The sequence below is a fragment of the Tiliqua scincoides genome, chromosome 2 (genome assembly GCF_035046505.1).
Source record: "Tiliqua scincoides isolate rTilSci1 chromosome 2, rTilSci1.hap2, whole genome shotgun sequence".
In the NCBI taxonomy this organism is placed as follows: domain Eukaryota; kingdom Metazoa; phylum Chordata; class Lepidosauria; order Squamata; family Scincidae; genus Tiliqua; species Tiliqua scincoides.
The window spans coordinates 109,877,710-109,901,565 of NC_089822.1; the positions used below are offsets into that span (position 1 = coordinate 109,877,710).

Sequence of the window (23,856 nt, forward strand, 5' to 3'; positions counted from 1 at the left end):
ACTATCCAATATCCACAGGGCAGTTGGGACAATATGGGCCACCTTGGGAAACCATAGCACAGGAGTGCCTTAAACTAGAGAGGTGCAAATCCATGAGGCCCTTGCCTCTTTCTACCCTGTCCAAAGATACTTCCCCACACTTCAACCAAAAAATGGTCAGGCAGAGGAGAGCTACGGTGGGGAGGAAAGAAGCTTTACCAGGACCCCATGTCCATATGTGGCAGTGGTTGTGGGGGACAAGTTCACACATAGCAGATAACTGCCATGTAGCCACCATTATGTGAGCAGGAGAGAAGAGCAGGGAGGAACAGGCTAGAGAAGCAAGCAGCATGCAGTGATCAGGACTGCACTGAACCTGAATTAGTAGCTAAGGCAATGGTTCACAAACTTTTTCAACTGGGGACTCCCTTGACCTACTGGGCCATTGGCTAGGACCCACTGTTAGGGCTACAATCCTATACATTGTATTAGTTGGCAACCTTCAGTCTCGAAAGACTATGGTATCGCGCTCTGAAAGGTGGTTCTGGAACAGCATCTAGTGTGGCTGAAAAGGCCGATTCGGGAGTGACAATCCCTTCCACACTGGGAGCAAGTGCAGTCTGTCCCTGCCTGTCTCCCTGGCTATGGGCCTTCCTTCTTTGCCTCTTAGCCTCAGACTGTTGGCCAAGTGTCTCTTCAAACTGGGAAAGGCCATGTTGCACAGCCTGCCTCCAAGCAGGCCGCTCAGAGGCCAGGGTTTCCCACTTGTTGAGGTCCACTCCTAAGGCCTTCAGATCCCTCTTGCAGATTCCTTGTATCGCAGCTGTGGTCTACCTGTAGGGCGCTTTCCTTGCACGAGTTCTCCATAGAGGAGATCCTTTGGGATCCGGCCATCATCCATTCTCACGACATGACCGAGCCAACGCAGGCGTCTCTGTTTCAGTAGTGCATACATGCTAGGGATTCCAGCACGTTCCAGGACTGTGTTGTTTGAAACTTTGTCCTGCCAGGTGATGCCGAGAATATGTCGGAGGCAGCGCATGTGGAAAGCATTCAGTTTCCTCTCCTGTTGTGAGTGAAGAGTCCATGACTCGCTGCAGTACAGAAGTGTACTCAGGACGCAAGCTCTGTAGACCTGGATCTTGGTATGTTCCGTCAGCAGGTTTTTCATGAGGATTCATGTGCAACCTCCTGATTTTAGAAATGGGCTATGTCAGATGCAAGGGAGGGCACCAGGATGCAGGTCTCTTGTTATCTGGTGTGCTTCCTGGGGCATTTGGTGGGCCGCTATGAGATACAGGAAGCTGGACTAGATGGGCCTATGGCCTGATCCAGTGGGGCTGTTCTTATGAGGATTCCATAGCTCCCCTGGCTGATTTCTGTGGCTTCCTGGGGAGATGGCTCACAGTTTGGGAACCACTGAGCTAAGGAATAACCCCCTCCTTTCTTCTAAATGAAATTACCCATTTTATCTCATACAAAGCTAAAATATTCTTTCAAATGATATGGTACCTATTTTATTATTATTATTATTAACAGTATTTATATACCGCTTTTCATCAAAAAGTTCACAAAGCGGTTTACAGAGAAAAATCAAATAATTAATGGCTTCCTGTCCCAATAGGGCTCACAATCTAAAAAGACACAAAAGAACACCAGCAGGCAGCCACTAGAAAAGACACTGCTGGGGTGAGGAGGGCCAGTTACTCTCCCCCTGCTAAAAAAAGAGGAGAACCCACTTTTATGGTTGACAAAGCCTGAAAGCTAAAACAGGGATCTTTCATTCACAAAAAAGAACTCTGTGATATATCCTTTCTGGACAAATTCACAAGGTGAAGAAAGTTTTATGGAACTAAAAAGTCCAAGCAAAAATTTTGTTTTCAAATATTTATTCATACAGAAGCAAAAGGTCCTGGTTGTGACATCCCCTCAGTGGTCCAGTGGTATTCAGAGACAGAACAAGTGCAGCAGAAGTTCGGTTCACAGTAAGAAGAATCAATCATACCCAAGAGTTTTCAGCAACCTTAGTTATGACTCCCTCCCACAAGTTTTCCTCTGCACTCGCCAAGGGTGTCTTAAGAAAAATCTAGAGAGAATATTTGAAGTGTTTGGGTGAAAAAGGCCCTCCTCAGCTCACTTCTGAGGTAAAACCATTCTACCAGGAAACACTGTCTCAGCTATTAGTGCTAAGACAGACCCCAGGCTACTACACCTGTTAGCAATAGCACTGCCCCATATGTGACTTAAAACTACAATTGCTGGTTATCATAGGCTGTAACCGTTGGTATTCTCTCTGCTCCAAGGGCTGCATTACTAGCTCCGAATTCATTACTTTAATGTAAAAATAGGCATCTAGTGGTCATCTGCAAAACAAAGCTTGAACATTTTAGTAAATAAGCAGATATAATTTCTAAGCTCTTTGATAATTTATGGTAAAGGCCCTGCTCAGCCTACAACTTTTCAACCTCTAAGTTAAATCCCAGACAGTCAACATTTGACATTTATTACATCAGAGGAATTGTTATAGCTCCCCCTCTACTCTCTGAAATTGTGCAAAAACAGCATCCGATTAAAACAATTTTACAAAGTTTCAGCCACACTGTTGATAAACTGTTTACATAGAAACTCAGATTTGTGCATGAAAAGCACAAATTTGAGCTCATTGAAGCAAGTGGCAGGAAGGTTCAGTTTTCCTGACTGCCAGGACTCACTGATAACAGAGACTGGAAAGGTGGTCACCAAAGAGTAGAGGCCCAACTAGAAAGCAGAAAAAGGAACTCATGATGGTAACATCTGTAATGGGAAACATTGCGGGAGGCTCTGAAGTGAGTTTCTTTAAAGTGCAGAAGACAGCTGCACACTCCCATCCAATAAAAATATAGCAAAAAGTCAAACTCATAAGTTCTTGATTTGCAATTTCATTTGCAAAAACTGCTTGAAGGGAGAGCAATATCAACAATTATCTGCAAAGGCAGCAAACAAGTGTCCTTGAATAAACAACATGCTAGTGGTATAGCTGAAAAAAGTGCCTTGTTTGGTGCTTGTGCAGGTGCTTTCAATGCTATCCCCATGCTAAAATTGTTCGGGTCAGCTGAAGCAAGCTATTGCACCAGTGTCTTAGAAATTTAAAGCACAGGTTTAAAGTTACTTACAGTTCAATACCAACCAGCAAAGTCCAAAAAGTAATTAGCATCTGCTCAGAACTCTTGTTTGACATGCCGAGCTTGTGCCATCTCTTCATCACTACAATCATCCAAGTCAGCACTTGGCTGTAGCTCCCGTGGTCCTGGAGCAAGACGGAACACAACTGGGGTCCGAGACAACACAGGGTTTGTTTCCTGGAGGCCCACAATCCACTTAGCCAAGGTGACCTGGTCTCCTGCCCCTGCCATACACATGGCAAATACAGGGCCCTCCTCAACTACAGGGAAAGCACAAACAACAGCGTCATCATTTGAAGCAGGAGTGAAAACTCAGCAAGAATCCTAGCAATGATTCTGCACACAAACGCACAGTGGGGGGTGTTGCAGATTGTGAAGAAAAAGGGATTTTGAGACAGAAGTAAGTTTGATTCAGCTCTGGCTTCTGATTAACCCTAAGATTCTCTCCTTACCAAAGCAAAATAAGTCCTAAGTTCACCCATTAGCAAAATAAAGCTTGTTTGTTACCCTTTTAACTTAACGAGATTAAACAATGTTTTGGAATCATGACAAAGGGTGATTAGCTACTGAAGATATTCTGATTAATATCTTGCTTGAAGATACAATGTCTTGCTTGAAGATAGTAGAGGGAACATGTAAGGATCAGACATCAATAATAAACCTGCTTTTAGATCAAAAGGAAGGATGCAAACATCACCTTTAGTTCTGAAAACTTAAATAATTTTGAATGATGCTGTGACACACAGTACTGTATTCTTTTTTATTTTGCCTACTCAGCGTAGATTGTGAGTACTCATTAGACAAGATGGAATAAACCCTGCAGGAAACCCTGACATGAGCAACTTTACAACAAGCTATGGGAAGATCTGTATCTGTGATACAGATTTGTGATACCTGTCATACAGCTGATCTGTATCTGTGATACAGCTAAGAAGACAAGGGCTCCTTAGAAATACTCTAAGATTGCTTAATGATGTTCCAGTATGTGACTAAGCTCCTTGAAAATACTCATGCAAATTGATTCTCATTCTATGTAACAAGTGCTTTTTTTTAAGTAAGAGAGAGGTTACACTAGTTGCTTAGAACTTTTGCCTCTTCTTTTCATGACCATCTCAACCCATCCTTCATAGTAAGCTTCACACCATTTTGATTATCTGGATCAGCTGATCCAATACTAGGGGAGTAAACATCTTGTCCACAGAAAGCACAGACTGCAACAGAAGTCTAGGTCAACTGGAAATTTAGAAGAAAATCTGCTGCTTCCTGCAATGCTACATGCATGGGATTTTGCACAAAATTTTAAACAAAGCCAGAAAGCAGTTTGCCCTCAGATGGGCAAGCTGACACTCTCCTGTGCTCGAACAGAAGTGTGTGCATATAGCATGGTTACCCACTTCTAAGGCTATCACTTCCCAACAAAGACTGTTACAAGACAAACTCAGAAGTGGTTAACAGTGACAAAGCTGTCCATTACCACTTAATTCTTCCACCTTTTCTTGTATTAGTTGTTATTGGCAATTGCCCAGATTTTTTTAAAATCACCCTTGGATTCCCTGTGCTACTTATTTATTTTCACTTTATCTTTTAAAAAGCACTCCACAAAATGACTGATACAGGAGTTACCTTCATCTATGTCAAATTCGTAATCATCCCACAGGTCCCGATCCAGGTCAAAATCCAAATACATGGGGTAATAGAAATTCCTTTCTGGATCAATCACTTCCTCCTTCTATCAATAAGAAGAGGGAGAGAGACTCTAATACTTCCACAGCCACACTGATGTTCTCCTTACAAAGCATGCTGGTCCTAGAGTTTCAAGATGGCAACCGCATCCTAACAAAAAAATCTCTGATGAACCAAGAGATCAGCCCTATGCTGATCTGTCCAATCCCCGCTAGAACCAGTATGTTTACAGTATATGAAGATACTGTAAAGCAGTGATTCTCACACATTTAGCTCCACAACCCACTAGGACAGAATGAGAATCTGTCGGGACCCACCAGAAGTGATGTCATGACCGGAAGTGACATCATCCAGCAGGAACATTTTTTACTATTCTAGGCTGCAATCCTACCCACACTTACCCAGGAGTAAGTTTACTATCATTGTTAAAAGAATATACATAGTAGTTTGTTAAAAGTACAGGTCTATAACATTTCCCCAAATGCAGTCACATATCATGGTAGCATCAAGTCTAATACATTAAAAATAAAATGTTTAAATGAATGGGGACCCACCTGAAATTGTCTCACGACCCTCCTAGTGGGTCCCGACCCACAGATTGAGAAACACTGCTGTAAAGGAATTCAATCCTTTTTGTTCACTCCTCACCTTCACCAATATTTGAAACACCCTGAGCATTATTCCCACAAAGCAGCCTACACCAATGCACAGACCCTTCTTGTGCACAGCACCGCAACTGCTTGGTGATGATGTTGTGCATCATTGCTGAACTTCTGGGTTGCCCAGCTCCCTACTTCAGAGCTTGTGTAGCCATGCAGTTTATAGGGAACACTGATCCTGAGAATGGCAAGGCTGTCTGTTCAAGCTAAACCTGGCTGACAACTCTTTCCTGGACTGCCTTTCATGAGTCTGTGTAAGTCCTCAGAGATATGCTTTACTTATCATGTGAAAAAGTTTTTCCGACATAAGCAGACAAGCTCCCTACTTCCTTCCTCTGCTTCATTCTTTTCCTGGATAAGCCCCATAGGCAAGTCCTACTTCTGTTTCTAGGAAAAAAGAAACATTCCCCCTTCAAGACAACCCAGATTTCATTGGCTCCCTGAATTTCATTCTTGCCACTACTTGTATGCACACTCTCAGCTTCACTCGCTCACTAATTTAACAACACTGGTATAACTCTGAATGAACAAAGTGCTTCATATGTATTACATTTGTATATGGACATGTGAAATACTTATGCATATATTACAATAGCTCTGTCAGAGAAGCAAGTATTATTATTCCCATACTGCAGCAATGGAGCCAAGGCTGAGAGGAAATGGTTTGCCTAAATCTACCATATGAATTCATGGTAGAGGAGACATTCATGGGCAGACATTCATGGGCAGGAGGTCTGGTCTAGAGGGTTAAGCCTTCATTTGCCTGAAGATAACATCCGAAGGTCGCCAGTTCGAGGGCACCGTGCGACCTTGAAGCAGCTGACAAGCTGAGCCGAGCTATTCCATCTGCTCTGTGCGTGGGAGGATGAAGGCCAGAATGTGCGACCAGAACAAGAAAGAAACACTTGAATGTTGTGGTTTCTTGAAAGATAGACACCTTCTTTCAAATTGTAAAAATCCCTACTGGGATTTAAATTGCCTGCCTATGTAAACCGCCTTGAATAAAGTCTAAGGAGAAATCTGAGGACCAAGAAAGGCAGTATAGAAATACCTGTATTATTATTATTATTATTATTATTATTATTTGAACCAGAAAAGCCTTGATACAGCTCAGTCTCTAAGATGCTCCACTACCACCAGCTTTCTCTATTTCCAGTGGAGATTCTGCCACAGTGAATAAGAATAGACATGTTTTGAATAAAACTGGATTAAGCTTACATGGAAGTTTCTCAAAATTCCTGACTTCTTAAAACAGCTTCTGGACTAGATAAAAGATGCCGTTTCAACTGTGGCAAACAATTTTACTAAACCAAGCTGCAGATTGCTTTTACCCAGGGTAGTGTCCAAGTTTAAATTAGAATTTAAACCCCTACTTTCAGAACTACAAAATCTACTATTAAAAATCTGATTTGCTACCTTTTCTGATTTCTTAAATTCAGTGAATCACAGGGCCCAATAGCCAATGCCCTTCAAAGGAAATATGGCAGAAGATCAATTATGACAATTCCTAAAATCCCTTTGACCTGCACAATACACTTTAAAAATACAGAACCTATTTCTAATGCTCAGTCACTCCCCTCTCATACTCCCAAATGTGCATGCACACATACTATCACCATAATCTGCAATATGTCTAAAGGAAGCTCCTTCTCCACTAAAACACGCATCCAGTGGATGTCACCACAGTGAACTTGTAGATCTATGGTAGAAGTTTGTTGCTAGGAGCATAATCCCCTCCCCAACAGGAGAGCCACCCCACTTACCCTTTCTTCTAGAGGCAACAGCTCAGCCCTGAGTGTGTAGTAATAAACACATGTCTTCTTGAGCCACAAGCGGAAGGGACCTTCAACGAAGACGGGCCTGTCTGGATTATGACTAGCTAAAAGTGACTGCTGATCAGGGCTCTGGATTCCTAAAGAGGTAAAGGAAAGAAACAGGAAGAACAGGTAATAAAATCAAGAGTCTACGCATCATAGTTGTCATATCTGAACTACTTCCAACATTGGACCTGGAACAAATGTGCAAAGTTGCATGTGCCCTCCTGCTTTTATAATTGTGGGTATGAATTTAGTTATACCTGTGGGATTGGTTATGGGAGAGGTTACCTGGATTTGACACTCTTGGAAATCATGTGGGCTTCATGAACTAACTCAAAGCGATATTCTTTGTTTACTGGTCAGTAGCTGGAGGTCAACAACACCAGAGTATAATAGCCACTGCATGTACATAACTCGGCAGCCTTCTTACAATGCTGAGGTATCACAGAAGTCTATGGGGTGTTTAAAAGGTCCCAAACAGGTGAAAATTAGGTTAAAAATGGGGGAAGGAATCAGAAATTCTCACTGCAATATAATTTGTTTTAGAAAACAAATGGAAAGCAGGCAGGTAGTGCATGTAAAAACTTAGAAACCAAAGAAACTGGGCAGGACTTCTATTTCCACCAATACTACCCATAAACTATGGCTCCCCCTCCATTTCTCTTCCTTTTTTATTTCTTACTATCTCTGTCCTTATCAAAATATTCTCATTTGGCCCAGCACTGTAATTTAAAGAAGTTATTTAAATTATTGTTTTGACCTCTGCCACTGTCTGGATTTTATATCTAATTCTGGAACAGAAGAGGGATGTGAAGGTTGGGAAACTAGGTGGCTTCTCCCCCAACCTTGAAGAGGCTTCCTGCCAGAAGGACAACAGGAGCATCTATTTACAGAGAGAAGAGCAGATGCAAGGAAAAAAAAGTTTGTTATATTCTTTCTAAGCAGACTTTTTTATTACTCGATGGGAAGAGGCTTTTGCCCTGCTCTCAGCTGCAGGTGGTCTAGGGTAGCATAATCTTCACTACAGAAGACAAACACCCAATCTTCAAAAAAAACCGTTGACCTCATGACAGCTCAAACCTCTTCCACAGCCACTTTTACCTCCTTGACAGTTCTCACACCCCTTTGCATCATAAAACACAAGGGCTATCAACCATAAAAGAGTTAGATAACCCAAAGATATTAGTACCTACGATATGTGGATATTCGATTGTCTTTCCAGAGTCTGAGATCTCCTTATGAGGAAACTGTAAGGAAGAAGAAAACTGTTTTCAATTGGTAATATACTCCATAGCCCAATACTGTTCCCCCACTGAAGAATGCTACAAGCTTTAATGAATCTAAAAGCATAAAATCTGAATCAATGTTTTTAAGAACTAATCCTGGTTTTGCCCAGAATCAAAAGGAACAACCCATTGCTCAACAAACCCATAACCAGAAGTGTTGCTGCTGTGGGTGGGGGTGGGGGGGGGCAAAGAATTGCTTAGGTGAGGCTTCCAAGTCAGTGTAAAACAAACACCTAAACCCATCATGCTACACGAACAAGCCCAATCCTAACTTGCGCTGGAACATATAGTAGCCTGTATCCAGCACAAGGTAGGTGCCAGCTGAACAGCAACTCGGGGTAAGGGGATATTTTTCCTCTTACCTCAAGTAATGCCCCAGCCACCACATGGGGCTACTCAGATCTGTGCCAGCGAAATTGCTGGTGCAAATCTGAGTACCCCATGTAAGGCTGCAGGGCCCAGGGGGGTTAGGATATGGCCTGCACTGCTGCAGTCGGTCCCAGCCCCCTCCTGGGCCTGATCCACCCTCCTGCCGCTCAGGAAAGCCTTCTCCCCACCTTCTGCACCAGCCTACTTTATCTGGCAGCCTGCCTTACCTCTTGCATCAGCCTGCCTTACCTGGCACTTACTTGGTCCAGGTGTGGATTCAGTGCAGGCTTCTGTGGGCTGGTACAGGCCTAGCCAACTCCAGAGTAGTCACAAATATGCTTTATGGCACATTGTAGGGAAGCGCAGGGGGCCTGCGCCAGCCTAACACCATATTAAGACTGCATCCCTAGACACTTAAGTACAGGTTAGCTTTCAGTGATCTGTACTTATGTTAAAATGTACTCAAGTTGAAACAGTTGGTTCGTGCCTGCCCAGCAGAATTGTGCCCATATGAAAGTGCCACTGAAGGCTACAGTGAGTCTGTATGAAAGAACCAATGCAGCTGTCCAGCTTGGAAATTTGTAACTCAGAGAGCCAGAGTAATTTCAGAGTGCCTGCAGGCAGTAAGACTCTTGGGTGTCCACTGGGTCAAAGTATTTACAACACGGAAGGGTGCTGCCACAAGCATGCTCCTTTGATCTCAATTTTTAGTCACATTAATCATAATTAAGATTTAGACTGTAAGATTTTATCTGTCTTGCTCTTTAAAGAGAATAGATGGCAGCTATAAAGAGCCTTGATCAAAGTCAGCTTTGAATTTCCTTATGATGGAATCTGAAAGCTTTGGCACAGAATTCTAAGGAATCCTTCACCTAAGGAAGACATCAGTGTACTGGTGGCATTAACTATCCCTCCTCACAAAGCCTGTTAACAATGTTGCAGGAAATTAGTCATCACTTGAAGCTGCAGAGTGCATAATCCTCTCCACAGCTAGGATCCCTGAGTGTCTTACCTGATAGACTGTAACCTTGGCATCCATGTCAGCTGCGATCCTCTGCAGAGTCAGCTTTGCAAGATCAATAACGTCTTGTGGCAGAGGTTCTGGAACAGGGTGTGGGTTGACATGTTTGAATTTTGGAAACCAGTACATGAGCCTTTCGTATTTCCTCACAGGATGACTCTTGTCTCCAAAGATCTGGAAAAGCAGCACCTTTGTCTCCTTGTTGGGCATTACACCTTCAAGGCAAAAAAAAGGACAAACCTCTCAGGATTGGGAAGAAGCCTCTTTTTTTTCTTATCTCAGAATAGATAAAGAACTACTGTTTTAGTCTTTGGAGTTAGGGTTCTTCCTGGCCTATCTATTACCCACAGGTCCCTCTTCCTTACATAATTCTGCAGATGCTATGCACAGTTTTCAAATTCCTCCCTCAGCTAAAGTAACCTGACTCTTCAAGGTAACTCATCACATCAGTTGGTTCTTGCCTGCTGCACGCTCCTGATCGATTGGTGCAACAGAGCACAAACTCCTTCACCCCATTCATTCCTGTCTATCCATTTCCTCACATCAAGAATTTAAAATCATCATAGTAGGCCACATGCTTCCTACACTGTACTATATTGTCCATAATCCCTTCCATAGATTCTTTGCTTATATCTGATTTAAGCTTTAAGTTATCTCTGTAGAAGTATTATTAAAAATGTAATCATCCCTAGCTTTTCCACTACAGAGACTGCAGCAGAAAACAATCCCAATTATTATTAAGAACACTTAAAGCCCAATCCTATCCAATTTTCCAGTGCTGATGCAGCTGTGCCAATGGGGCATGTACTGCATTCTCCAGTGGAGCAGCAGTCACTGAGGCCTCCTCAAGGTACAGGAATATTTGTCCCCTTACCTTAGAGCTGCTGGTGCTAGAAAATTGGACAGGATTAGGCCCTTATATCCCCACTTTTAAGATATCACAGTGGCTCACAACATCAAATATCACATATTGATAGTATAGCATAGTAGCAGCATAGTAAGACAAACAAAAAGTCTGCATCACATATTTTGTGTTGCTTGTATCTGGGTTTTATATTGCATTAAAACTTACATTGAGTTCTACTCTAGCAGCTAACACCCAGGAATCTCAAACTCCTGTTCAAGCCACAGTCATGCCTTTGGAAGCTGCTGTCTCTCTGCCTTCTCATCATGCCTACCATAGTTCTCCATCTGCTCAAGGACCTGGACGCCACATTCCTGTTGCCGGGGGTAGTGGTTGTACATTCTCTGGATGAAATTGCGAGGCACAAAGACTTCCTTGGGGAAGACATCCAAGATTTTGTTGTAGACATTGATGTCTCTCTCCACACCAAACTCCGGCATCTTCTTCAGGGCTGCATAGATGAACTCCACATGGCCTCTGCGACGTATGTCCTGCTTACAGAAAACATCCACAGCCTGCTGAAATGTGGCTTTAGTTTTTGAATCCCTGGAAACCCGCTCAAAAAGATCTTCCATGGTCACCAAGGATCGGCTGGCAGATCCTTTCTCACGGTCCTTGTCATCTTTGACAGATGGGGTAAAGTTGGATTTGACAGTGCCAAGAGCTGTACTTGCCCGTATGTGCCTCACAGGAACCAACCTGGAGTTCTAAGAAAGAGAAACACACTCAGAACATTCTTGCAGTAAAGGCTATCAAACCACAACGCTGTGAATGCATCAGAAGAATGTCAAAACAGAGTCCAGTTTATCAAAAACTGAGCAGCTGGCACAGAATTCTGAGAATTTAAAGGGCTCCTACCTTTTAAAAGAGATCTCAGAGAGCAAAGGGGAACTGCTAAGAAACACTTTTACCTGGAGACAGCCACTTCTCTGTAGTCGCAGGAGATCCCTCTTAGAAGCAGCCTGTAGCAGGACAGTACCCCTTCCAGCAGAGAGCTCCCGGGTCAGCAATAATGTCCACATGCAGTTCATGGCAGGCAGCCTATCTTTCCAGAATCAGAGCAGAAAGAGAGGGAAGTGCTATCTGCATTAAAAAAAAAAAAAAGGAGATCATACACATTAGCTACTCCTAAGATGCAGGCCTAGATAAAGGCAGAGATACATTCAACATCAGATATCAAAACATGCAAAAGTTATCAGAACTGGTAACTGGTTCCTAACTTTCTGTTACTCTTTTATGCAGAATATGCCATACACTTGCTCATTATTATTATTATTATTATGACAACTTTTATTACATTCTTCCATTTATGGGACAATTTTGAACCACCCAAAGTGCCTTGATATCCCCTACTGCTTTCCACAAACTAAAGATACAGAAATGCGTCTTAGTTTCCACAAGGCTGCCATGAGATCTGAACCCAGTTTTTCTATCTTTAGCTACCATCCACTAACATTCACTGCCGCTGATGCAGCTTAAAGAGGGGGAGCAATATTGGTCTACGAAGCAAAAGCAGGAGTCATGTAGCACCTTCACAGCTTACACATTTATTTCCACAAAAGCTTTCATCAGATGCATGAAGTGAGCTCTAGTCAACAAATGCTTAGGAAACAACAAATGCACTTGTTTTTAAGGTGCTACAAGATTCTGTTATTTCCATGAAGTTTTATAGTAAAAACACACACTCTTGCTTACAAACTTCAGCCCCTTTGCATAGTAATAATTTTATTGAATGTATTTTAAACAACAATTTAAAACAACCTTTTCCCTCAAGTGTTGATGACTCAGGCTGCAATCCTATGCATGCTTGCCTGAGAATCAGCCCCATTGAACTTAATGGGACTTACTTCTCAGTAGACATGCATGGGATTGGGCAGTCAATAGGGAACTGTCAGCCCAATCCTATGCATGCTTCTCTGAAGTAAGTTCCATTATAGACAATGGGACTTACTCCCAGGTAAGTATGGACAGGATTGCAGCCTTACATGATGCATGTCTGCTCAGAAGTAAATCCCATTATAGGCAATGGGGCTGACTCCCAGGTAAGTGTGGCTAGGATTGCAGCTTCAGAGCCCAACCCTATGCCCGTCTACTCAGAAGTCAGTCCCATTATAGTCAATGGAGCTTACTCCCAGGAAAATATGGCTAGGATTGCAGCCTCAGAGCCCAACCCTATGCTTGTCTACTCAAAGGTCAGTCCCATTATAGTCAGTGCAGCCTCAGAGCCCAACCCTATGCCTGTCTACTCAGAAGTAAGTTCAATTATAGTCAATGGAACTTACTCCCAGGTAAGCGTGGAGAGGATTGCAGCCCCCACCTGGCTTCCTACTGAGCATACCTTACAAGTAGCAGCCACAATGGACACAGATGGCCACAATGACTAGCAACCACGTTCCAAGCAAGGCCCTCCCATTACCCCAGCACGCACCGCGTTCCACACACAATCCCTGACCTCCTCTCCCAACCAGCGGGCGCTACCATCTTGCAAGTGCCAGCGTTCACCTCGTGACGTCAGCTTCCGTCGATGCCCAATCAGAAAGAGCCTGCACGCCACGCCCCTTCCGTCGCCGACGGGCTCATTGCTGGGGCTGGGAGGGAAGAGCAAGTCCAGCTTCGAGGATGGCGGCTGCGCTGACTCCCAGGGTCCTAAAGGTTTCGGTTTCCTGGCATGTATTCTGTCTGTGCCTTGGCCACAGCTGAAACCAAACAGCTGATGCTTTGCAGGAAAGTTCTCACCTGCACAGATGGGGGTGAGCCAGAGGCTGCCTAACGACTAGCGCATCCCTCCAACCAATGTTTCTCAAACTGGGTCAGGACCCACTAGGTGGGTCCCCATTCATTTCAATATTTTATTTTTAATATATTAGACTTGATGCTACCCTGGTAAGTGACTGCATTTGGGGAAATGTTACAGATCTGTTCTTTTAATAGGCTATTGTATATATGATAGTAAATGGGACTTACTCTTGAGTAGGATTGGGTAGGATTGTTAAAAAGTTCCTGTTTGATGATGTCACTTCTAGTCATGACTTCACTTCCAGTGGGTTGTGACAGATTCTCATTTTCAAAAGTGGGTCCCGGTGCTAAAAGTGTGAGAACCACTGCATGGCTGGTTTCTTGTGGCTCCTACAAAGAACGGCATTTGCAGGCACCCGGACTCCTTTCCTTAGACATACATTACTCTATATGTGCATACACTGACTATACATAAAGACCCACAACCCAACCCTAGGCATGTCTACTCAAAGGTAAGCCCCATTGAGTTCAATGGGGCTTACTCCCAGGAAAGCATGCATAGGCTTGCACCCCAGTTCCCCATGGGATGACTTCTGTTAATTACAGGAATGTGAAATACCTGTATACCCTTGTTTCAGAAGTTTAACATGTGAGATTAGAAACACACACAAGAGTTCACATGTGTTCTCTTGTGCTACCACTGATTGATTGGTAGCTAGCATGATTGATTTCTGCTTTTCACACAAGTTGTAAAAAGTGCAGGAATCTAGCCAGGAAAACAATAGCAATGTCCTTAGGGGGGATAAATCAGAATAGAAATTTAGTAAATAAATAAATAGAAACAAACATTGGCAGGAGATGACCATAGTCTCCCCTTGCTGGAAAGAAGAGGGGCTTTTGTGTTGCAAAAGAGTGGGGATCCAGGGCTCAATCCTATCCAATTTTCCAGTGCCAGTGCAGCCGTGCGAATAGGGTGCACACTGCATCCTGTAGTGCTGTGTTTCTCAAACTGTGGGTTGGGACCCACTAGGTGGGCCACAAGCCAATTTCAGGTGGGTTCAGGCCACAAGCCAATTTCAATATTTTATTTTTATTAAACTTGATGCTACCATGGTATGTGACTGCTTTTGGGGAAATGTGACAGATCTGTATTTTTAACAAGCTACTATGTACATTCTTTGATACTGACTAATGATAGTCAATGCGACTTACACATGGTAAGTGTGGGTAGGATTGCAGCCTAGGATTGTGAAAAATGTTCCTGCTTGATGCTGTCACATCTGGTCATGACATCACTTCTGGTGGGTCCTGACAGGTTCTCATTCTAAAAAGCAGGTCCTAGTGCTAAATGTGTGAGAACCACTGCTGTAGTGGGAAGACAGTCAGAGGCCTCCTCAAGGTATGGGAATGTTTGTTGCTTTACCCTGGGGTTGCATTGCAATTGCACCAGTGCTGGAAAGTTGGATAGAATTGGGCACCCATTCTCCTGACACCTGAGGAAAAGATCCAATGATGTGCCAGCCTCTGCTTCTCCCGTTCTCAGCCCTCTCCACATTTCCTTTTCCTCTCTGTCCCCTTCTGCCTTTTCATACCAAGGCTCATGGTCTGCATCACTCCTACTCTCTAATTCCAGGGGGAAGAGGTGGCAGGCTCACAAGCAGCCTGTTCACTGCTGCTGCATTGAATGTGGCAAGCAGTTGGGAAGGGGGGCATGGTGATAGCTAATGGGCTACAGGTGCCAGCTGTGACACAAATAGGCACAGTGTATATGGCTAGATGGGTGCACTGCTGCAAAACCAAACCTGTATCATAGGCAGCCAAATGATTGGCCTATGCAGCACTTCCTCTGCATGATTCATGGCTTCTTCCAGCCAGGTGCATCTGTTTGCAGCTCCTCCAACCCCACTATATTTATTTCATTTTTTACATTTTTAAACCATCCTTCCTTCAAGAAGCTCAGGGCAGTATACACAGTTCCTCCCACCCTTTTGTCCTCACAGAAACCTTGTGAGGTGAGAGATAGTGACTGGCCCAAGGTCACTGGAGAAGCTTCATGGCTGAGCAGGCATTTGAACCTGGATCTTCCAACATCTAAGTCCAATTCCCAAACCACTATCATCATTGCTCTCCTTTAGGAAGAGGCAGCACATCTCAGGTTTGAATCTACACTCTTCCATTGTGCCTGTACCAGCACTGCATGAGTAGGTAGAGGGTGGTGCAGGATGCTTGCTGCTCCATGAGATGTGCTGTATCTGTCTCCTGCTGTGGCTTCATGGTTAGAGGGCTGTCTTGTAGACTGCCCAGTGTGGAGATTCAAGACCTGCATCTGTCTTCTCTTTTGTGTCTATCATAGGTGTTTCTGAACAGCGTACAAGAAGGGGAGTTTGGCCTTGGTTCTGCTGGTTGGCCTTGAATTAGGCTTACCTGCTTCCTACCCTGGATTTCTGCATAGTGAGGTACCAGCATTTCTGTTTGTTTGAGTGCAGTTGGAGCTTTCCTTGTGGCTTGTCACAGTTCCTTCTCTGGCAAAAAAAAGTTCTTTCCTGCTGATGAATTTCCCCACAAAGACATGAAGAGGCTTGTGTATTTATGTTTATATGCCAATAAAGGTGAATGAATGAATGTGTATTTATGTTACATGCCTGTCCTCTTCCAAGAGATATACTTTCCCTTGGCCTACTGCAGACAAAAAGCTATTTATTGGCAGGGTGTGTTTGTGTGCATGGCATAAGGTAACTTGAACTCTGAGTGCTGGAATGTTTAGCTGCTGTATGATATTTGCTGCTTGTGCTACATTAACATCTGTTTTGACATCCTTATGTCTGGTTGGGTGTGGTGTCCTGTGCTGTTGTGTGGGGGGGGGGCAATTCCCTGCTGATATGTATTAATTAATGGGACTTACTTCTGAGTAGACATTCACAGTCTGGTGAGAAAGCAGCCGGCCAGAAGGAACGTGCAGGTCTGCTCCGGAGCGGGGTCCGGTTTTCCTCCTCTGAGTTCGTGGCAGTGCGTGGACAGAGCTCGCTCCTCCCAGAATCCCGGATCGTTCTCTCCCTGCAGGGCGGAGCCGGGGGCGGTGCGGCAGCGGCGATTGGTGGAGGCGGGGAGCGCTGGTCTCCTCTCCCGTGCACGGAGGTGGGGAGCCGCAGCAGCAAAGGAGCATCCTCGCCTGGGTCGGCGTAGCTTTGCCCAGGCCGGAGCAGCGGCCACGGTTGCAGGGAGGTGGGTGTTGCAAGAGCGAGGAGGGAGAGCCAGCATGGGGGGGGGGGAGCAAACGGGAGATCCTCGCTTGCCTGGACGTCGGGAGGGTCCTGCAAGCCGTTCTGTTTGCAACTGAGCGGTAGCAGCGCAGCAGGGCCAGAGTTGGGAGGCGGGCAGCACGAGCGCGAGGGGCGATGGATCCTCAAGTGTGCAAGCAGCTTAGAGCCCGATCCTATGCAATGGGGCTTACTCCTAGCTCAGTGCAGATGGGGTTGCAGTCTGAGAGCCCAATCCCATCCCATTACTCAGAAGTAAGCCCCATCGTAGTCAATGGGGCTTGCTCCCAGTAAGTGTAGATAGGATTGCAGCCTTTTGCGACTCCCCCTTCCGCCGCCTTTAGTGCGAGCCGCGCACCTTCCACCCCCAGACACCAGAATGCTGTAGGGCAATCACGCCCTCACCCCTGGAGGGAGACATTGTATCCTTCCGTAGATACAGAAGGTAACTGCCTGAGGCTGCCAATTTATGCACACTTTCCTGGGAGTAAGCACCATTGTCTAGAATGGGACTTACTTCTGAGTAGGATTGGGCTCCAAGGAGCGCGCACAATACATTCAGGGGCTCAAGGGGCACCCCTTAGGCCGCAAGGGATCCTTGGAGGGCACCCCTTTCGGATCTCGGTGATTCCTCCCAGCCCCGCCCCCAGCAGAGCCAAAGGAGGGGATCAGAGAGAGCCTCCTCTGCCTTGGGCACCGAAAAGACGTGGCAAAGGAGAGCCGACCTCCTGGAGTCCGGAGCAGGCTTGAGTACGTACTGCAGTCCCAGACGGTGTGCAGGGAGCTTGCAGGTGAGGAAGGGTGGCGTTCTTTAAGCTGTGGGCGACCGTCCTGAAAGGTGTAACCCGGAATGGCCACGAGAGTGCCTGTCCTTTGGGTGGTGGACCCAGGCAGCTTGTCGTTTTTGTGCAGTGTGAGACGCATGTGCCCTTTTCTCCATGCGTTAAATGGAGTCCTGTGCAGTGTCACTGAGGTAGCCTCTTGGGGGCTCAGGTGCCATTCCATCCCTTCACTGGTGCCCCACAGTGCTCAGCTGATGGAGGAAAGTGGGGGGGGGAGATGAAAGTGTGGGGGAGGGGGCTTCATGAAACATGTGCCTCACCACCTGCTCTCTCCAGTTTTACTTAAATCATAAAGATAAAGCAGCATTCTGAGGATGGCATCACAAAAGATGAGGGAGCAGATTCTTCCCCCCCCCTTCCCATAATCCGAGCACTGCTGTTGAGATAGCCAAGACGGTTGCTTGAGTAATGGTGCTTACCCTGGCTCCAGCCCAGTCCTAATTAATTAGTAACTTCAAAGTCCACATGGATTTGGATGGCACTTCTTTCCAAGTCAGCAGTAATTACAACTACAGTCTGGGACTTCTGATGACACATGAGTAGGACTGCATGGTAAGAGTCCAAACTTACCGTAGGTGCGCTGGTTACAACTTCCCTCTACTTATTAGTCCCATGCCTTGCCTTCCATTTAGGGATGGGATAGGATTCTGGAGTCTCTGCCTCTAATTGCCATCAACCCCTGTAGTCTTGGGGTTGTTCTTGCTGATGGATTTAAGTAGCTAACAGCTCAATTCTGTGCATGTTTACTCAGAAGTAGGTCCCATTGTAGCCAATGAGGCTTGGGCCCAGGTAAGTGTGCACCAGACTGCAACCTGGTAGCCCAATCCCATGTGCACATGCTGCATCCAGTGGGAGGGAGTGAATCATGAGGCTTGGGGAAGGTAAGGGAACAGATTTCCCCTTCATTCCACTTAAGCCTCCCACTTACCAATGGGACTCCTCGGACCTGTGCCAACCCCGTACTCTGTCTTACCCGGGGCAGTGGGTGTCTGCAGTCCATCATGGTCCATAAATGTACTAATGCGGACCATAGGATGAGTGAGTCCCCTGAGGGTTTGACTGCAGGCTAACATTCCTGTTATGGCTACATTGGGGGAGGATCTTTAACTTAGATAAGACCTTTATTGGCATACATAATAAACACAACCACACAACAAAGAGAACAACAGTAGTGAATGTAAGCCTATGATATATAAGGATACATAGCATCTAAATAAATGAGGTATATTTGTCCCATGTAGAATATACTGGCCTAACATATAGAATATACTGGATAGCCTCTCATGGGTCTTCTTGCCACCATCAGCTACGCAGACTACCACCCTCTCAGTTATGGGGCTGAAAACATCATTCAGTCATTATGGCTTATCACCGCCATCAAGAATTTTGAAACCATTTTCAACTCTGAGGGTGAACAATCATTTAATAATAGCTTAATTTTTACCATATCTGGAAGACCCACCCTATTAACCAGGATGGACATTAGATAGGTGGAGTGGACACTGTTATGCTGAGGACAGTAGAAAAATATATGTAGAAGAGATTCAACATATATGTAACATGAAGAGATTCATGTTACAAGGGCAAAGACGGACGGTCTTGATCGGGAATCTTACTATATCTCCCAGCTGTCACCCTTGAGGGAATAATGTTGAACCTTGCCAGGGTTATGGCACGGCATTCTCTGGGGTTGGTCAGTGAAAAAAGAGTAATTGCCATTTTCCCAAACTGGCATGGGATGGGATTGAATATAAGGGCGAGCAAGCCTTTGTTGCCTGTTCATTAAGATTTTGAAATTCAGTATCCAACAGTCTGTGATGCTCCGATAGGCCTCAGATTATGAGCAACTATTCAGATGGTCCAGTGAGATCCCTATTGTCTCAATTTTCTTCCTTATATAGTTGGACCATTGAAGAAAGATCAACCTCGCTGAGCATCAAATATAGCAGACTGCCTGGAGGTGAATTGTAATGAATGTGCAACCAATATTGGATGGACAAAAGCCAGGCTCTGGTTAACAAGAGCTTTTGCCCTGTTTCCAAACATGTGGTGGCATAAGGGGCACACCTAGGTAACCCCAGAATTGCCCTAAGAAATTTTGCCTGGACTTGCTCCAGCTCATGGTTTGCTGCCCTGATCCAAATTGGAATGCCATATAGTAATTGCACAAATGACTTGGCATTAAAGATCTTAACTGCCACAAGGATGATGCAATTACCCTTCCTGTGAAAAAACCTAAGGATAGCTTGGGAAGCAGCATGGGCTAAATTAACTGCCAGTTTATGATGAGTGCACCAAGATAAATTGTGTTGGAAGTGTACCCCTAGATATTTAAAGCTCTTGACCTATTCGTTTTTATCACCATTTATATTCCAGGTAAGCGGGTTCCAGGATTTAGAGAACACTAATATCTTAGTTTTCTGAGTATTTAACTCCAATTTATTTTTGGAAAGATAGGCAGAACTTCTTTTTAATAGTCTTTTGAGGCCAATTCATGTCTGAGAAATCAACACAGGATCATTTGTATATAATAAAATGGGAATATAGGTTGAACCTAACTTGGGACAGTGCCCATCAGCATGAAGAAGGAAGAAGACCATATCACTTAAAAAAGAGTAAAAAGGAAAGGTGCCATAATGCACCCCTGCTTCACACCCTTTTCAACCGAGATTCTGGATGTCAACTTCCTGGATGATGTACTGACAAGTCGTCCCCATGTGGAGTTTTTTAATAAGGGCTAGGAGCCTGGGATCTAGCTTAAGACTAGCTAATTTCTCCCATAGCAAGGCACGGTCTACGGAGTCAAATGCTCCTTTTAGATCTAAAAATGCTGTATACAGTTTTTGCTTATTGCTCTTGGTATGCTTTTCAATAAGGTGGGCTAAGACTACACAGTGATCTAGAGTTGAGAATCCCTTGCGAAAGCCAACCTGTTCAGGTCCCGGTAACCCTTGGGCAGACATACAAGCTGATAATTTTACCAGCAGATGTCTTGTATAAATCTTCTCCAGAACTGAGAGCAAACCGATAGCCTGATAATTGGATGGATCTTGGTGGTCTCCTCTTTTATAAATGGGGACCACCATCGCATTGGTCCATGCTTCTGGCATCATGCCGGTTCGATCTATCATTGTGAAGAAGGATGACAACATGGAGGCCCACCATTAAGGTTCAATTTTCAGAGCTTCAGGAAGTATCAGATCTAGGCCTGGTGACTTTCTGGACCTTGAATGGAGAATAAGATCCTTCTCTTCCTCTGGAGTGACCGGTGGCATTTTTTGTAAGGTTGAGTCAGGAAAAGTGACATTACCAACCCCCACCTGCTGAAATAAAGAAGTGTAATAAAAACACCAGGTTTGAGGGGAAATGACCATTGGAGCAGGATTGGGTTTCCAGAGGAACCCTGTCACAATGGACCAAAAACTGTTGGGAGTTTTTATGGTTAACTGCTGTTATTAACTTTTCCCATTGCACAAGAGCATATCTCTGTTTATTTTCTTGCATCAGCTGTCTTGTATCAGTTATAACTATAATTTTTGAAGTTGCTCATCATTTGAATTACCCCAACTGTGTAGAGACTGTTTTGCTAGCATAGCACATTTTGTACAGTTGAGACAACTTGAGCTCCCAGCATTCTCTGCTCATCCTGTTTACTTCAACCAGAACAGTGCAGAGGTAGAGCTCAGGATGGGGGGGGGCGTGCTCTGGATCACAATGTTCCACCTGTCCTTGCCCACCCAACTGCTTTCCTAAGCAGCTTGGTGGGTGAGGAGGTGGGTGAGATGGTAGTAGCAGCTTTCCCCCCCTCTCCCTCCAGCAGCACAGCACTAATAATAATAATAATAATAATAATAATAACTTTATTTTTATCCCGCCTTTCTCCCCAAAGGGACTCAAGGCGGCTTACAACATATAAAAACATAATTTAAAAACAAATAAAAACATCATAAAAAACAGCAGTCAGAGTAAAAAAATAGGTAAAAAAGAGCATAGAGCAGCAGCAAGTCATAAAAGAATCAGGCCTGTAAAAAATATTAAAAGATGTTAAAAGGCCGAGAACTCAGAAGGCCTGTTTAAACAGAAGGGTCTTCAGGCCTCGCCGAAAGGTCTCAAGAGAGGGAGCCATTCTTAAGTCAGGGGGAAGGGAGTTCCATAGCATTGGTGCCACTACTGAGAAGACCCTATTTCTTGCAGCCGCCCCACGTACCTCCCTAGGCGGCGGCACTTGTAAAAAGGCCTTCTCTGATGACCTAAGAGGACGAGCCGGATTGTACGGGAGCAGGCGATCTCTAAGATACCCTGGTCCAGAGCAGTATAGGGCTTTAAAGGTCAATACCAGCACTAGAGGAAGAGGCAGGCACCTGCTGTCCCAATCCTGTTCCCACTCACTCTCAGGGAGTGGGAAAAGAATTGGACTTAGGCAACTTGGTGAACTGTGGGCTAGCAGGATACAGGGCATCTGTTGTGGATTTGCTGCTCCTCCCCCCAACTTGCCACTCAAAACAGTTACTTCAGGCCAATCCTGATGTGTGAGCACAGGGGTAGCTTTTCTGGGATAGCAATTTGAACTGCTGCACTTGTGCTCATGGGCTTAGTCCTCCTCATGATTGCAGGCAGTGTGGGCCTGATAATGAGACTGTGACTGATTTGCTTGCTCTGACGGATGACTTGGGGTATAGCAACAGATTGATTCCATGCCTGTCCACCCCCGCTAAACCATTTCTGTCTGCTTTCTGATCCTATTCGCTCTTGCTGAGAGGGAAGCAGCTGGGAGGGCAAGGAGGTGGCAATAATAGTGGTGGGGCACGTGGTTTAAAAAAAACGGGGAAGTAGCAAATCAGGTAGCATGTCTGCTTGGGCCACTCCTGTGTACAGGTGGAAGACTTTCTAAAGGTCACTGGGTGTGAGGTTAGATTGTGAGTCATACAATACATGAACTACTTTCTGCTGAGTTAGTCCAATGATCTCTCTAGCCAAGTATTGTCTGGCAAGAGCAGCTTTCAAAACCTTGGACATGAATCTTTTCTAGTGCTGGTTTCTGGGATCCTTCAACTATCAAACCGATTCTTGAAGTAGCTACTGCTACATCGTCTGCTGAATCCAAGTTTCCATAGCAGATCAGGGAATAGAGCCTGGTGCACCAATCTTAAAGTCCAGATAGGTTCATACAAGTGAAGGCAGCCTGAGATTAATCTGGTCTGATAACATGCTTCATGCAGCATTGTTTAGGGCTAATGTACTGTGCTGGTTAAGAGGTGGAGTTGTGAGCTGGGAAGTTCTCTGAGACAGCTTCTTAGATCTGGTCTGGAATCATGAACCTTTTGCCTGGCAGCTCTGGGTGTGGTCTGCTGTCCTTGGAAACTGCTGCCCTGTTAAAAAGGCACATGATTGGGTAAAGGTGAACAAGAAGCAAGCAGAGACAGATGTGTTTTGAGCAAAAGGAAAGGTTAAGAGGAGGAGTGATATCTGCATAAGTGCTGGCCAGCTTTGGGGGGGGGGCAGCAAATAGAAGAAAATTCAAGCTAAAAAAGCCACTTTAGTGACTTGGGATGTCTTTGTGCTCAGTACTGTTGAGAAACCATCTGAGTTCTGCTACTAAGGTCAGGGCTGTCTCCAGGATGCTGGCGAGCTCACAGTTACCGTTCTACTGACTTCAGTAAGGAATGGGGAAGGGCTTGCAGTCAGGAGAACCAGACTGGTAGAAGGTGGAACCAGGATGGTCAGGACAATAGCATGGTGGAAGGCACACAGCAGCAGCCACCATGCGAGAGAACAGTTTGAGAATAACTGGGTTCAGGGTCAGCCTGAAGGGCAGAAAATGTATCACTGCTGCCTCTACCCCTGTCCCCTTACCTCCATGCAGAGGAAGTGAATGGTGGTAGCAGCAGCATTGCCAATGAAAAAATGCACAGTAAAGCAGCTGTCCGTGCAGGTTGGGGGGGACGCAAAAATAGCTGTAACAACCAACTTCCCTATCCCACTACCTCAGTTCTTCTTTGCACTGCCCTTTAAAATAAAAGCAGGAGGTAAGGTGTGTGTTGGGATCACCCCAGTGTGTTCCATGCTTCCTGTTTTATTTAAAGGGGCTGCATGAGGAAGGCTTGAGGTAAGGAGCTAGGCAGTAGCGGACCTGTCCTCATTG

General features: G+C 45.0%; 2 protein-coding genes across 5 annotated transcripts in view; one reads left to right on the forward strand and one right to left on the reverse strand.

Moving 5' to 3' along the window:
* Positions 1–1,851: 1,851 nt before the first annotated feature.
* ECSIT (ECSIT signaling integrator) lies at positions 1,852–16,608 on the reverse strand. 4 transcript variants are annotated; one of them, XM_066617774.1, is made up of 8 exons: positions 16,518–16,608; positions 11,791–11,962; positions 11,154–11,586; positions 9,967–10,190; positions 8,489–8,546; positions 7,246–7,394; positions 4,764–4,869; positions 1,852–3,400 (listed from the first exon to the last, which is right to left on the reverse strand). In XM_066617774.1, exons 2-8 carry the CDS (start codon positions 11,908–11,910, stop codon positions 3,177–3,179), a joined length of 1,314 nt encoding a protein of 437 aa, XP_066473871.1. In that variant the 5' UTR covers positions 11,911–11,962; positions 16,518–16,608; the 3' UTR covers positions 1,852–3,176. The 4 variants fall into 4 exon arrangements, with proteins under 4 accessions (XP_066473871.1, XP_066473868.1, XP_066473869.1 ...); XM_066617771.1 differs by lacking the exon at positions 16,518–16,608 and adding an exon at positions 13,332–13,403; XM_066617772.1 differs by lacking the exon at positions 16,518–16,608 and adding an exon at positions 13,308–13,376.
* A 150-nt stretch (positions 16,609–16,758) lies between these two features.
* CNN1 (calponin 1) overlaps positions 16,759–23,856 on the forward strand; it is a 75,052-nt gene continuing 67,954 nt past the window's right edge. Inside the window, exon 1 of the mRNA XM_066616975.1 lies at positions 16,759–16,837. The gene's annotated coding sequence lies outside the window, so the exon portion shown is untranslated. The remainder of the gene's footprint in view (positions 16,838–23,856) is intronic.

Coding starts and splice junctions, on each gene's coding strand:
- ECSIT (XM_066617774.1), bottom strand. CDS start 11,910: ATGAACTGCATGTGGACATTATTGCTGACCCGGGAGCTCTCTGCTGGA. Junction 7,395..8,488: donor CGAATATCCACATATCGTAG/GTACTAATATCT, acceptor TTACCTCTTTAG/GAATCCAGAGCCCTGATCAG. Junction 3,401..4,763: donor CGAATTTGACATAGATGAAG/GTAACTCCTGTA, acceptor CTTTCCCTGTAG/TTGAGGAGGGCCCTGTATTT.